We start from the raw sequence: 15,194 nt of genomic DNA, 5'->3' as shown, positions 1-15,194 counted from the left end.
CATTTGTACTTTCCTCCTTCCGAATATGAGACAAAACAGGATGTGCAGAATAATCGTTTTTGTAATCTGTAGGAGCCTAAATCGTAATCATCACGTAATCACAGTAAAAAAAAAAGGTTTCATTGCACAGCCCTGCTCCAAATACTGTCCTGCTTCTAAATGAGGTTTTATAGTATTAATAACATTTAGTGACAGTTGAAAATATCTTGTGAAATGTTAGAGGACAAATATGTACTAGCACAAAAAACAACCTGATAAATAATCACTGATGAATACCTGCCTAAAAATAACATTTAATGCATATTTCTTCATCAACATCAGATGAAGAACTTTCAAAATATTCGGCTATAGATAACACAAAATCACAATGAGGGCTTCAACTAATAATTACTTTTTATTGTCGATTTACCTGTTGATTATTTTCTCGATTAGTTGTTGGTCTATAAAATTAAAGGATAAAATTAAAGGATAAAATTAAAGGATAAAATTAAAGGGTGAAAAATGTCGATCGGTGTTTCCCACAACTCAAAGATATTCATAAACTGTCCCAGACGAGAGAAGAAACTAGAAAATATTCACATTTAAGAAGATGGAATCAGAGAATTCATAGTTTTTCCTTTCTAAAAGTTATCTTTGCAGCCCTAATCAGAATATAACATGCAAAATATACGACCGCCCTCCCTTTTCCCAACCTTTAAAAGGCAATTTAACACGGTACACTTAATCTCATGGTGCTTGACACATATTGCTTAGCAGTGTGGTAGTTTACGGTCTCAAAAAAGACATAAAATGACCCAATATATAGGATGTAATTCTGGCACAATATGTCCCATTTGATGATATTTTCCCAGCGGTTTGTTCTGGTGGCATGCAGAGCGCAGTGAGTAAGCAGAACCATCTGGCAGACGAGTAGACAAGAAAGGAAGTGTTGAGTGAATTCATTCAGCAGATTTCTACACAGTGGTATCCTGTGGCTAAAGACTGGACTCTTGTGCTCTAATTTTTAAACAGATTAACTGTAAACAACGAGGACCTGTGCCATATGCCGTTTCATATTCATCTGTACATTCATCTGTAGGCCTATACACAGTATATTATCCCCACCTGTAAATACCACCCGTGCTGTACTGTTCAGGGCCCAAACTTAGCTCTTTTGACGACCAGTCACTGTGGCAGGTGGATTTAAAGATCTACCTGCCACAGTGACTTTACTCATAAAAAGGTGAAAATCACTTCACTCTAATCACTTCATTTGCACTCGCTCTCCAACTGCGCTTCCTTCATGGACGTCAGCGCCTCGACCACAGCCGTCTCCTCCAGAAGCGCAGGCTTTGATAGTTTACAACTAATTGCGTGTAAGTGGCTTTTTGATGACTCGTGGTCCTAAATTGCTTCTAATTTTAAGTTTTGACTTTGCTTTCTCTGAGCCACATGCACGACAGTCACTGCAGTACATGTGTTCTGTACTGCTGTCACCAACCTTGCCTTTGTCGCCAATAGTCCACTTTATATTAAAATGTCTTCTTTTTCTTTGACTCATGCTCATCTTTTTGTTGGCTGTTTGTTTCAGCTGGCCTCTTCACCCCGGTAATGTGCCTTTACATTTTTTGCAAAAATCCAACGAAATGGCAGACTTATTTAAAATGTAAAAGAACAACAGTTGCAAAACAAGCCAAATGAATCACTCGGTTCTCTATTCCCTACCTGCCAATGAGGCACCGGCCAAAGGCTAAATCCACCTGCATGTGGCAGATGGGCGGGTGTTAATTTCAGACCCTGGTACTGTTATTACTCTCTTCTTATTGAAAGAGAAATGTTTTCTTACTTCTTCCTACTCATTTATCAACATGGAGATCCTCCTTTGAATCATTCACAATCATTTTGAAAGATGGGTTTGCCGAGTATTTTGTTTGGGTTTACTTGCTTGTGCTGAAATGTACACATTATTCGTCTTTATTTTAATATTCACAAAATAAACTTTTAATTCCTATTTTATTCTTTGTGTATTTTTTATCCTATGCACACTGACGTGTTTTTTGTTATTTGTTGTACTGCATTGAGCTGCTGTGGGAAGTGAATTTCCCCATTGTGGGATCCGTAGTCTCGCTTTGCCAGACCTTCCTCCACAGCGCTGCGGAGGAGGGTCTGGCTATGACTATGGGACCCATACAGTCTATCTTATCTTATCTGGACCTTGCACATCCCGGAAATTCTTTACACATCCTACACTAATACATGCATACATGCGTTTTTTCTTTCTAAAGGTTATTCAGTTATACGTACTGTATGTTATTTGTTTCTGTATTTATTGTTTTTTTTCCATGATCATATGTTTAGACAATAAATCTCTCCTGATTATGACTCTGCTTCTTGTTGATCGCGACACACGCACCTGATGTAGTAGTGGGACAGAGGCATGTTCATGTCCTGACAGACCCCCAGGTGCTCCGGGTCCAGCAGCTGGCACTCCGGGGACTGCAGGTAGCGGGCGAATCCATCCAGACCCAGCAGCCCCCTCTCCCTGCCCTGGGCTGAGGGCTCGTAGCGCCTCAGGATCTCCCAGCAGCCCTCGGTGGTCGCCAGGGACAAACCCTGTTCCGTCTCCAGGAAGAGGCGCAGGTCCTGAGGGTCCAGACACTCGCGGTCCTTGGACAGCTGCACCAACAGGAAGTAGACGTCGGGCCGGGTGCAGAGCTCGCAGAAGGCCTCGTGGAACTCCTCGCGGGTCACGTGGGAGGTCAGCTTCTCCTTGCTGCGCTGGATCTCCTTAAAACGTAGACGCACCTGTGGGGAGAGAAAAGAAGTGGTGGAAGAAGTATTCACATCCTTTACTTAAGTAAAAGTGCGAATACCACACTGCAAAAATACTTCAATGCAGGACTTGAAAATACATTTTCAAGTCCTGCATTGAAAATGTAACTTAAGTAAAAGTATTTAAGCATCATCAGGAAAATGTACTTAAAAGTACTAATATGTAAAAGTACTCAATGCAGAAAAATCCTCATATTTTACCAACTGGAACCGACCAAAACAGTTCTGTCAATCGTCTAAGTGTTTACTCGTCTAATCATTTCAGCTGGACGGTAGGCCGTTCTATTAATGGGTGGTTTAGTTTATAATAAGACATCGTATTTTATTAACTACATGTGTTATGTGTAAAAAAATAAATCTTAATGTGTAAAGTAACTAGTTGGCCTAACTAAAGCTGTCAGATGGATGTAGTGGAGTAAAAAGTACATTATTTCTCCCTGATTTGTAGCGGTGAAGAAGTAAAAGTGGCATGAAAAGAAAAGACTCAAGTGAAGTACAAGTACCTCAACATATGCACTTAAGCACAGTACTGGAGTAAATGTACTTTCCACCCCTGATCGCACAAGAGATGAAGTGCGGTAATTAGTTAGCCTTGTTCATTCACTGAGACTTGATTAAACTTTAGTTATCTTGTTTCAATAAGGATATTAAAGTGACCCATTAATCAACACAACGTATTAATCATCTCTATCTCTTCATCTTTTCCTTCATCTTGTTCTGTGCTCGGTCCACGCTTGCAATCAGCTTCCCTCTCCGATACCATCTCGGTAAAATGTGTCTGCAGATATTCGGCAGTCATGTCACCTGTCTGACCCTATACAGACGTCCATGCTCTCTCTCTCTCTCTCTCTCTCTCTCTCTCTCTCTGTTTCCAGGGTAACAAAGCTCACTTTATTCATGCAGCAGGTGAAACAGGAGGAGGAAAAGGATTGAAGTAACAGTCCTGTGTGTATCTGCACTTTCTTTACCCTATTTTCCTGTGTTTTTGTGTCTAAATGGGAACAATCTTTGACATTATTCCAGTATTCAGCGAGATCGCTGCAGCGGTGAAACAGGCTGCAATGGAAGTTAATGGGACAATTGTCCAGCTTTTTAATTATCTTAACAAAAGTGCTCATTTTGCCACTGACAGGCTAAGATTAATATTCAGACAACATTATGGAAAGGATTTTTAAGAAGATCAACCTTTCTGTTAAAGCGTAAGATCCTTTTTATTTTATTGTTTTTACTTTTTATTTATTTATTAACTTACTTACATACATGTACAAAGAACATGTAAAAAAAAAAATAGGTGTTACAGTTAATCAAAATCAATACTAATCAAAGTATTCCTTTACACATACTTCATGGTCTAATTTCATATTATTCAAGGTGCATAAAAAATCAATTTTTCCAGCGTTTATTACGTCTCTCCAACTGAAGCCTTAATACAAAAGTAAGTCTCTCTTGGACGATCCCACGCCACTGGGCCAATGTTGGGGGGCTAGTTGCAAGAGTAAGATCCTTTTTTTAATCATTAAAACATCTGCAAAATTGCGTTCGCTAAACCCACCAGATTGAATCTAAATAAACACTCATTTTAGCATCGTAAAATACACTTCATTCAATGTTGACATAAACAAAGTAAAACTCCGAAAAGCCGTTTTCGGTCGTCTTTCCACTTTTCCAACTATCACAACTGTAGTTTTGGTTGAAATAAACTTATAGTTTACGGATTTACATGTGAAAATATGTCGGCTCTATACACGCTAAAAGTATGTCTTTTTTTAAATGGAGTCTGGTGGGTTTAGCGCTAGCGGCTTCAGAGCTACTTCTGGTTAAACAGAAAGGGCTCAAAGAGGTTTTAAAAAGATCTATCTCTGTAGTGATCGTTTACATAATGTTGTCAGACACTTAGAAAAATAATCTGAGCCTGTCAGTGGCAAAAAATAACTTTCAGTGGACCAAATTGATGATGCATATTTGATTATTGTTCCTATCAGTCACTTACTGCACACACAGAAACATAGGAAAATAAATAAGTCCTGGTTGAAAGAAACGGTAGTTACCCTTTAACCCACAAATCAGACAGGCATGAAACTGAAGAAGAAGACAAGCATGATGAGGCTGATTTAGTTGGCGTGAAGCCAAAAGGTGCAATAATTATACCAAAATGTGTTTTTGCAACTGGTCGTGTATAGCTTCATATTTGAAACTGAAATGCATCCAGCAAACCAGTTTTTTTTGGCCACAACATTTTGCTCCCATGTACATGTAGCATATGCATGAAGGTGTATGATTTTAAAAGCCCCCCCCCTCCCCTCACCTTGGCTTCCTTGATCCCGGGGCAGAGTTTACAGATAGTGGCGACGGCCACGTCCTCTGACACGATGCCGTAGCCGTCTTCGTCCACCTGGGCGAACTCGGCTGCCAGCCACTCACCCCTCATCTTCTCTCCCAGGGTGCCGTCTACTGCCACGCCCCCTCCTTCCACCAGCCCCCCCACTCCCCCTCCCCCTCCTCCCCCGGCACCCCCGATGACTGACGGGTGGGCCAGCAGGTAGCGAAGGCCCGTCACCCAGATGTTGGCCACGTCTGCCGACAAAGCCACCAAGTCCAGAGACTGCAGGGGGGGACAGGTAAAGAGATTACTGCGTCAGTGAAGGGAAGGATGGGAACACCGACAGGTTGCATGACTACGATTATTTAGTGTAGAAGGACGAAACCCCGATAACATGGTAATAATGATAATAATACATTTTATTTATAATGCCCTTTACATTTCAAAAAGAAATCTCAAAGTGCTACATTTGTAGGGAGTTAAAAACATTTTCCAGAATATAATAAAATCAACAAGCAATAATAAAACACCATAAACTAAAATTAAAACAATGACTGTTTAAAAGGCCTTTTGAAATAAGAATGTCTTTAGGCCCTTCTTAAAAGACTCCACAGGTTGTGGGGCCCTTAGGGTCTCTGGGAGGGCGTTCCAGAGCCGTGGGGCCCTTAGGATCTCTGGGAGGGCGTTCCAGAGCCGTGGGGCCCTTAGGATCTCTGGGAGGGCGTTCCAGAGCCGTGGGGCCCTTAGGGTCTCTGGGAGGGCGTTCCAGAGCCGTGGGGCCCTTAGGGTCTCTGGGAGGGCGTTCCAGAGCCGTGGGGCCCTTAGGGTCTCTGGGAGGGCGTTCCAGAGCCGTGGGGCGACTGCCTGGAAGGCCCTGTCTCCCATCGTAGACAGTTTAGTCCTTGGTTGGAGCAGGCAGTAGGTGGAGATGGAGGAGCGGAGGTTTTATGAGGTGGGGTGTGGGGTGAGGAGTTCACTGAGGTAGGTAGGGGCAGATCCATGTATGCACTGGTGGGTCAGGAGACAGATTTTGTAGTGGATTCTTTGTTTAATGGGCAGCCAGTGGAGGGATTTCAGGACCGGGGTGATGTGATCATATTTGCGCCTCCTCAACAGGACCCAGGCAGCGCAATTCTGAATATGCTGGAGCGTCTGCAGGCTCCTGCCAGGGATCCCGACGAGGAGGGCATTACAGTAGTCCAATGGTGGTATAGTAACTAGGCCTGTAACAGTTAGTACATTATTGTCTAATTGCAATGTAATTTATGCAATTTCTTTGTTTGAATGCTAACATTAGCTAAGGTCTTAAGGGGCGCGACTGTTGATGGTAAAAAGTGAGCAGAAACACCACCAAAGATGATTATTATCTCTCCTTTTGTCCTCGGGTCAAATTTGACCCCTTTAAAAAATGTCTATATCTGAAATATGAGTTTCTTATTAATCAAATTACCCCAAAAATTGGATTGGATTCCATACAACGCTCCTTGCGAACACAATTGATCCCTTTCATTCCTGACTAAACTCATCTGTACGTTCCTCTGATCTTTACCATTGTCAAAATAATTCATAATTTCGGATTTTTTATCTCAAAAATTAGGTATAATTCTGTATAAATGCGGGTTATTGACCGTGAGTTCCAAAAAGTAGTGTACAACTAGTGGTAGTAAGGTGGTGTTAGTGAAAACTAAAAGAAACGTCTGGAAAAAGGGACGAAAATGTCAAATGTTTGTCTGTTTTTGACCTGGGGGGACAACACGGGTTCTGATTACTACCTGGTAGTCGTCTCCGTGTAGGACGGAGAAGGCCGCTTCCTCGGCCAGGTGCTCGGAGAGAGGGCCGTTGTGAAGGAACGTCTCGGTGCTCTTCCCCGTGCGGACCTCTCTGATGCTGCAGACGTCCAGCCGGGCCCGGTCCGCGTCCTTCTTGGACGGCTCCCAGCGTAAGCAGCTGAGGTCGGGCTCCAGCGTGAAGAAGCGACAGTAAACTCTGGAATTGGGACGGATCTTCTTCAGCTCGCAGCCGCCCTGCATGAACGCCAGACAGTCCGCCGCACTGCTCACCTGCGATGCAGAAGCAGCTGTTACAAAAGTACAACAAAAAGGTTTTAGTTTTCTTATCATCATTCTATGATAGTAGTTTACCTTTTTCTCAGAGGGCATGCTGCTGAAGGACACGGTCTTCTTCCTGCCCCCGCCCACCTTCTGCACTGAGGGATCCTGGGAAAAGACGAAAAAACACAGAGGGCCAAGAGGTCAAAACGAGAAGAAGTGTTTCGACATGTCGAGGGGAACAGACGAACTATCTGACTCAAGCAACAGTCTAAAAATGATTAGTGAGATAGTAACTAAAACGCCCAATAAAAGAGGAGGATGATCAAAACTAATTATTTTAAAGAAAATCTGTTTCAAACACAACTTAATTTGAGTATTGAGGTTAAAACCAAATGGCCAAGTCAAAACGAGAAGAAGTGTCTGACATGTATCTCTACTAATAATATGATAACAATAATATTAGCGGAGCTTGATCTTTATGTGCAGCTGTGCAGAAAAACTGTAAATCCGGTACGGTATTCGGGTCAAGCTGACCCATTTCAAATTTTTAGAAGAATATGGTACAAGTTACATGTTTTCTACTTTAAAAATCAAAGGCCTTACCTTATTTTCTGTGATTAACACGTATTCCTGACTCAATTCAGAAAATTATTGTGGATATGACCACTTTTTCCAAGATAAGAATGATCACAAAGTGGATTTTTAACATGAATTATAACCTTTTGACAAAAAACGAATCACACTTCCATTTTTAATTGAGTTCTAGTAGAGACTGATTGCATTCCCTAAACATTTATGTGATCTCAATTGTTTGAAATTGAGATGAAGACAATATTTGTTAGTAGATTATGAAGTTAAATTTTATTTCAGAATGGTTTTTTAAACCCCAAATAAGTCCCGGGTCAATTTGAGCCGAGGGATACGAGAGAAAAACTGTAGAAATCAGGTTTTAGTTTTTATTGCATATAAGACTATATTTAACTATTTGTTGCACTTGTTTCTCCCTTTGCAGTCTTGTAAAGCCTACCCACACTGTTCATGCCTTCTTTTGAGAGGAATTCTTCACCCAACATTGACAACGTGACATCAGTAAATCCAGCGTAACACAGGATCCTCCTCTGTTAACATGTCCTCTTATTATTTGCATGATTCTCCCTTAAATACATATTCAAAGTGGAGATAGGCCCTGATTATTTTTTGCGTTTGGGACTTCATTATGTCAACTTGATGTCTGGGAAAATTGTGAAGAAGTTGTCTCAAAATCTCTGACATTTTCTAGAACAAACGGCAAAGAAAAATCTCGCTGATTGCAGCCTTGTTGAGGTACAAATCTTAGTTTACTCATTCCACCCTTTTTAAAGCGGTTTGTATAAAAGTTTACAGTACAATTGTTTTTCTTGCGCGCGCGCACGCACACACACACACACACACACACACACACACACACACACACACACACACACACAATGTTGTAACCCTGCTTCCTGCCTCTGGTTATCTCCAGCTAGTGACAGATTGATAGACAGCTCGTTCTCTGCTTGATGTGCATAGTAGATTATAAGTTAACTTTCATTAGCGCTCCAGCGCAGGATTTTAACTGATAATAGCTCTTCGCTGATTTGTAACGAGCTGTGATGCTCTTGGCTGAAATGACAGCAGTAATTAAATGTGGCGCTTAATGTACAGCCTCGGCCTCGTCTCCGGAGTATAGACATTTCCCCGGTTACCCCCATCAGTCGGTGTTTGTACAGATACAGATATATTGTATTGATGTAGCTGCTTACGCTCAATAAGTGAAATGACTTCAGAGTTAAAAAGCCGTGAATGCTTGACCCCGAGATGGTTCTGCAACATCTAAATCTGAAACCCCGAGGAAAATAAATGTATTGATTTTGCTATATTACAGGCAAGACTATAGCTGGAAGTTGGAAGAAAAGGGAGGCACCTACAATTGGTGCTTTGATCAAGAATGTGGGAAATGTGGTATGTCCATGGAAGGAATAGCACATATATTAAAAAACATATTGGCGGTATGCTGAAATGCTAAATCTGGACGCCATTTAACCAATTTATAAATAAAGGAGACATGGGGGAGCGTCTTTAAAGGTCCCCCTAATTTCCTTTTATGAGTTTTTTAAACATTAATAGGAGTTTGCCCATGGTCCCCCAGTAACTAGAAATGGCGTTAGGTGTAAACCGAGCCCTGGGTATCCTGCTCTGCCTTTAAGAAAATGAAAGCTCAGATGAGCCGATCTGGAATCTTACTCCTTATGAGGTCATAAGGAGCAAGGTCACCTCCCCTTTCTCTGCTTTTCTCGCCCAGAGAATTTGTCCCACCCATGAGAGAGAGACATCATGGCTTTCCAACGAGTAAGGCATGGAAGTTTGTCCAGGCCGCACCCCCAGACCACTAAGGTCTATATAAAGAGACTTCAGATAGAGTATTAGGGACCACTAAGGTCTATATAAAGAGACTTCAGATAGTATTAGGGACCACTAAGGTCTATATAAGAGACTTAGATACAGTATTAGGGGACCACTAAGTTCTATAAGAGACTCAGTATCAGTATTAGGGACCACTAAGGTCTATATAAAGAGACTTCAGATACAGTATTAGGGGCCACTAAGGTCTAATAAAGAGATTCAGATCAGTATTAGGGACCACTAAGGTCTATATAAAGAGACTTCAGATACAGTATTAGGGACAATTAGGTCTATATAAAAGAGACTTCAGTACAGTATTAGGGGACCACTAAGGTCTATATAAAGAGACTACAGATACAGTATTAGGGACCACTAAGGTCTATATAAAGAGACTTCAGATACAGTATTAGGGACCACTAAGGTCTATATAAAGAGACTTCAGATACAGTATTAGGGACCATTAAGGTCTATATAAAGAGACTTCAGAGACAGTATTAGGGGACCATTAAGGTCTATATAAAGAGACTTCAGAGACAGTATTAGGGGACCATTAAGGTCTATATAAAAGCATCCAAAAGGCAGCATATCAATGTACTGTAATACACAATAATATTATAATGTAATGAAAAATCAATAAAAACATTGGTAACAAAAAGCCTTAAATGCGGAGAAAATAAACACGGGAGATGAATTGGAGGTGATAAAAACACCTACATGTGTTTCACCAACTACAAAAAGCTATACCTAGTTTGAAAAAGCTGCAGTTTTTGACTGTTTGAGCGCATGTGAAACCAAACATTGCATGTCTGTGTTTGTGTGATTGGATCCGTTGAGTGTGTGAATAGCAAACAGACATACAGTAGGACCCTGACATCATCATCATCATCATCAATAATGCACATGAAGGCGTCAAGGGCAACACAGCTGCCCCACCAACAGGCTGTGGTTACAAACTGAACGTTTAATCATTGTTGATATTGTTTCTATGTGATAAGCAAATGTACACAGTGATTCATAGTTTTACAAGCTGTTCTGCCTCCAAGGAGATCCACGTGAGCAGGGCTGGCCCCTGGCATAGGAAACGCCACAAACGTAGGAAAAAAGCGGCATACGTCGAAGGAACAAAAATGTTAGAAAAAGAAAAAACACACCCAAAAATGTTGAAAAAGAACAAAACACCAAAAACATCTAAATAAGCAACAACAATTTTGAAAAAATGGGCAAGTTGTTTTGGCAAAAAGCTACAAACTTCAAAGAAAATGGACGAAAAAAGTGCAAAAAGTGACAAAACCTGGGGCACCAAATTTATAAGGGTCGGCTTTTCTATGTGAAAACCTGCTGTCGCTCACAGGTGATCTACTGTCCACAGAACCGGAATGAATAAGGTCTACTATGTCCACACACACACACACACGCACACGCACACGCACACGCACACACACACACACACACACACACACACACACACACACACACACACACAAACACACACACACACACAAACACACACTAACACACGCACACACTGCCCACTGGTTCACAGAAATCCAATTAAATGATAAAACAGCATTAAAACTGCATGTGACTTTATGACGAGAATCTTAAGCGTCCTTTCAAAACGCTCCAGGAGCCAACACGTGCCGCTGGAGCTCACACTGGGGGGACAGAAGGTCCGATGATTAACTGATAATGAAGCCGCTAAATGTCAAGCTTTAAATGTTTATCACGAGGGGGATGGGGGCCCTCACAGGCTGGGTTCCCTGAGACTCTGACGGACGGATCAAACCGATCTGGTTCCCTGAGACTCTGACGGATGGATCAAACCGATCTGGTTCCCTGAGACTCTGACGGATGGATCAAACCGATCTGGTTCCCTGAGACTCTGATGGACGGATCAAACCGATCTGGTTCCCTGAGACTCTGATGGACGGATCAAACCGATCTGGTTCCCTGAGACTCTGACGGATGGATCAAACCGATCTGGTTCCCTGAGACTCTGCGATGGATCAAACCGATCTGGTTCCCTGAGACTCTGACGGATGGATGAAACCGATCTGGTTCCCTGAGACTCTGACGGATGGATCAAACCGGTCTGGTTCCCTGAGACTCTGACGGATGGATCAAACCGGTCTGGTTGTAGGTGAGACTTTAGGGAACAGGCAGGACAACGTGAGACTTTACCGACACAACCCCTGAACCAATCACAACACAACAGAACAGGTTGTTTGCCGATGGCTCTGAAAACAACACACGCAGAGGTTTCACCAAGTCATGTTTAACCCTCTTGTCGTCTTCCCGTTAACCGTGAACTTGTCCTTCCAGGGGAAAATTGAAAATGAACATTTTTTTTGTGCTTTTCCGATGTTTTTGTTGCTTTTTCTGATTTATTTTGTCACTTTTTCCAGCTTTTGGCGCTTTTTGTAAAAACCTGAGCTGGTTTAAAAATAGGTCATGGTCAACAAACCTCATTTATATCAAATTATACATAAGTTAGTTCAGTTAAAAAGCAGAAATTACTAATTATTTTGACTAATAGTTAAGATCAGAGGATGTTGAGTGGATCACAGATGGGTAGATGATAAGTTTAGTCCGGATATTGTTTTGAAACCGTTAAAAAAAGAATTCAAAAACACACAAAAGAATTAATTGAAAGTAATCATTCATTTTGCCTGAAGAACGTATGTAATCATCCATGTTTTTTGTGGGCAGTTTGGTTGAAAGAAATCCATGTTTCTGATATAAAACACTTTGAAACGGGTCAATTTGACCCAAGCACAACACGAGGGTTAAGGCGTTTTAAGACTGTTGTGAATGAAATTCAACAGCTTCATCACAACATCGACTAAGCCCTAGATTCAGCTTTTTCAAGCCAAGTAATGCTTAACTCGCACTCCCCCCCAAAGCTAATAAACCCATGAGGGTGTGCACGACAGGGAAATAAAGAAAAATCAATCAATCAATTAAATATGAGCGTTGCAGAGTGACAGTGACACGTGCACTTTTTGGCTGCCAATTTAAACATATGGTTGAATTGAAACAGAATTTTTAAAGAGATCATGAATTGAGTTAAAATAAGTATGTTGCTTTCCCTTTTGTGTGATTTCTCTCATTCCACTCTTCCATTCTCTTGCTCATCATCCTCCTGAATATTACCCTCCGACCTGTTACAAAATGATGCATTGCACATCTTCTGTATCCTTCTGTGGGGCATTTCTGGATAGGTTCATACCTTCTACTCGTTAAAACATCCAAATGTTTGCTACGGACTCCGGAGGCGGTGTGTAAACGTGTTCATTCTTTAGCGTCATTTTTTAATTTCAGACTCAGTGTGCAAGGAGCTTAAGGCTATTTAAAAGTTAATTCTGGTTAATTTGGTTTGTTAGATCATTGTTCGTTTTTTATTCCCTGTAACAGGGATCCTAAACACCATCCATGTCCGTGCTGAACTCATTAACCCTCTGAGGTTTAAGGGTATTTTCACACATCTTCTTAAATTTACCTTTTTTTGGGTATTTATAAAATCTTCACAACAAACTCAGCTTTCGGTCTGCAGTACTTCCAAATCTGCCCCAGAGCAACGTGTGAAGAGGGGCAGTGGAGGCCCAAAGGTTAAAGAAGCGAGCTTGGGACCCGGAGGTCCCCAGACCGGCAGGATAACATCTGGGTGGGGAAAGTGAAAATCCAGTGCTTGTCCCTCCCACTGAGGTGCCCTTGAGCAAGGCCCTTAACTCAGCAGCTCCATTACAGCGGCTCAGGGGCCAGCAGACCAGACTGTGGTGTTACCGGGCAGCTTCCAGGTATGAACGTGGAACTGTGTGAATGTGATCAGGTTGTCGTTGCAAATGAGATTTTGTTCTCAATCGGCCTTCCTGGATAAATAAAGGTTTTATATATATATATATATATATATATATATGATATGATTAAAATTGTAAATGAATGTCTGACATGAAATGATGTATTATTGCTCTTTGAGTAGGAGTTTTGTCAGACATCATCTTACGTCCTCAGAGGGTTAAGATCTCATCCGAGTAGATTTATAACATTTGAACTCTGAGTTGTAGTTTAAAACTTTTACAGCCAATCTCAGGTTTTATTTGGGCTCGAGTCCATGAAAACAGGAAATGCATCCAGGCCTAAAGAGAACGGGAACTGAAGGCTCAGTTAGCGGGTAGCTCCAGTTAGCTCCATTATAAAAATATGGAGTGGCGGTGCATCCACAGAGGAAGACCACGAGAAGGACTCAAAAGCTTTGGAGAGCAACACATAAGTTGGAACTGTTTTACAGAAACTGGTGAATCTGAGTTTTAATCTAGACACCAAGCGTGTTTTTGTGGCCAAAGAAACAGAAGAGCACGAAAAAACAACCCAGAGAGAGAGAGGGATGGTAGGGAGTGAGGTAGAGTGAGAGAAACATCTGAAAATCGTTGCCTCGTCCCATTCACTCCACAAACTCGTACTGATTTCCAATTCCCAGCACGTGGGCAGCCACAGAGAGGCAGCCAGGTCAGAGCTTCCAATAAAGGCGGTTTGCTTCTGTCTTGTTTGTTCACAAAACTGTCCCACAAAAATGTCTTTTTAGGGTTCAAACCACGAAGCGGTAGAACCCTTCTATGTTTGTCTTAGTCATTATTATTATTATTATTGGTTGTCTGCTACGCCAGCTCAAATTCCTGTAAGCTGGAATGAGCTAGAAACATGAAACTTGGGGGGGAATAACTGGAAATGGTAAGCATGTGCTGCTATAGAAATATGAACCCAATCAACCACATGGTGGCGCTGTAATCAGGTTCTTTTTCCTCCTACATCGTAGCGCTGATTGCCACCAAATTTTCAGTGAAACATCAATGGATCAAGCTTATTACAAGTTGTATAAAGCATGTCCATACCTCAATCACTTTTCAAGTTATTGACCAATGAACTTTGAAAGGGGCGTGGCTCTGGACATAAATGGACACAAATCAGTGACCGTAAGGCCAATCATCACAAAACTCACAGGGTATGTTCAGGTAAGTGCCCCAGATACACGCAGACAGTTTTATATACATACACCACTAGGGGGCGATGCAAACACAAGATAGGTGAGAGGAATTACACACATTTTACTATAAATCACCAATTCATTGGGCAATTATCACAAATCTCTCGAGATATGTCCTCTACGCCCGAGTACCTGAACCACGCCCTGAAAGTTACAAACCCTATAAATGCAAACAAACTGCAGGTGATATAGCGCAAATTAGGCTATAAATGACTAAATGTTTGTCCAATCACCACAAACCTTCCAGGAAATGTCTACATAATGACCTCACACATACACGGCAAGTCCCACTCAAATTGACCACTAGGGGGCCCTTAAAATGCACAACAACTGGATGTGGAATGACGCAAAATTAAGGTTTGAGCTTGGAATCGCAGCTTGTGGCTTTGATAGCAATTGTTTTTGTGTTATCTGCTTTTCTCAAATTGCCGTGGGCTGGACTGAGCTACATATCACACTGAATTGAAAATAAATGATTTTGACAAATCAGTTGGCAGTTTAAACAAAGTGCACTGGTTTGTCCAATCATTACAAAGCTTGCAGGATA

At 41.6% G+C, this 15,194-nt stretch overlaps 1 protein-coding gene across 1 annotated transcript in view; it reads right to left on the bottom strand.

Annotated features, from left to right (window-relative positions):
- plcl1 (phospholipase C like 1) overlaps window positions 1-15,194 on the bottom strand; it is an 85,744-nt gene that overhangs the window by 27,797 nt on the left and 42,753 nt on the right. The window contains exons 2-5 of the mRNA XM_032515238.1: window positions 7,273-7,347; window positions 6,904-7,191; window positions 5,117-5,413; window positions 2,393-2,784 (exon numbers count right to left, since the gene is read on the bottom strand). Coding sequence (XP_032371129.1) covers window positions 2,393-2,784; window positions 5,117-5,413; window positions 6,904-7,191; window positions 7,273-7,347 — 1,052 coding nt within the window. The remainder of the gene's footprint in view (window positions 1-2,392; window positions 2,785-5,116; window positions 5,414-6,903; window positions 7,192-7,272; window positions 7,348-15,194) is intronic.

This window comes from Etheostoma spectabile, chromosome 5 (genome assembly GCF_008692095.1).
Source record: "Etheostoma spectabile isolate EspeVRDwgs_2016 chromosome 5, UIUC_Espe_1.0, whole genome shotgun sequence".
Classification (NCBI taxonomy): Eukaryota; Metazoa; Chordata; class Actinopteri; order Perciformes; family Percidae; genus Etheostoma; species Etheostoma spectabile.
This window is presented reverse-complemented; position numbering and strand designations above follow the sequence as displayed.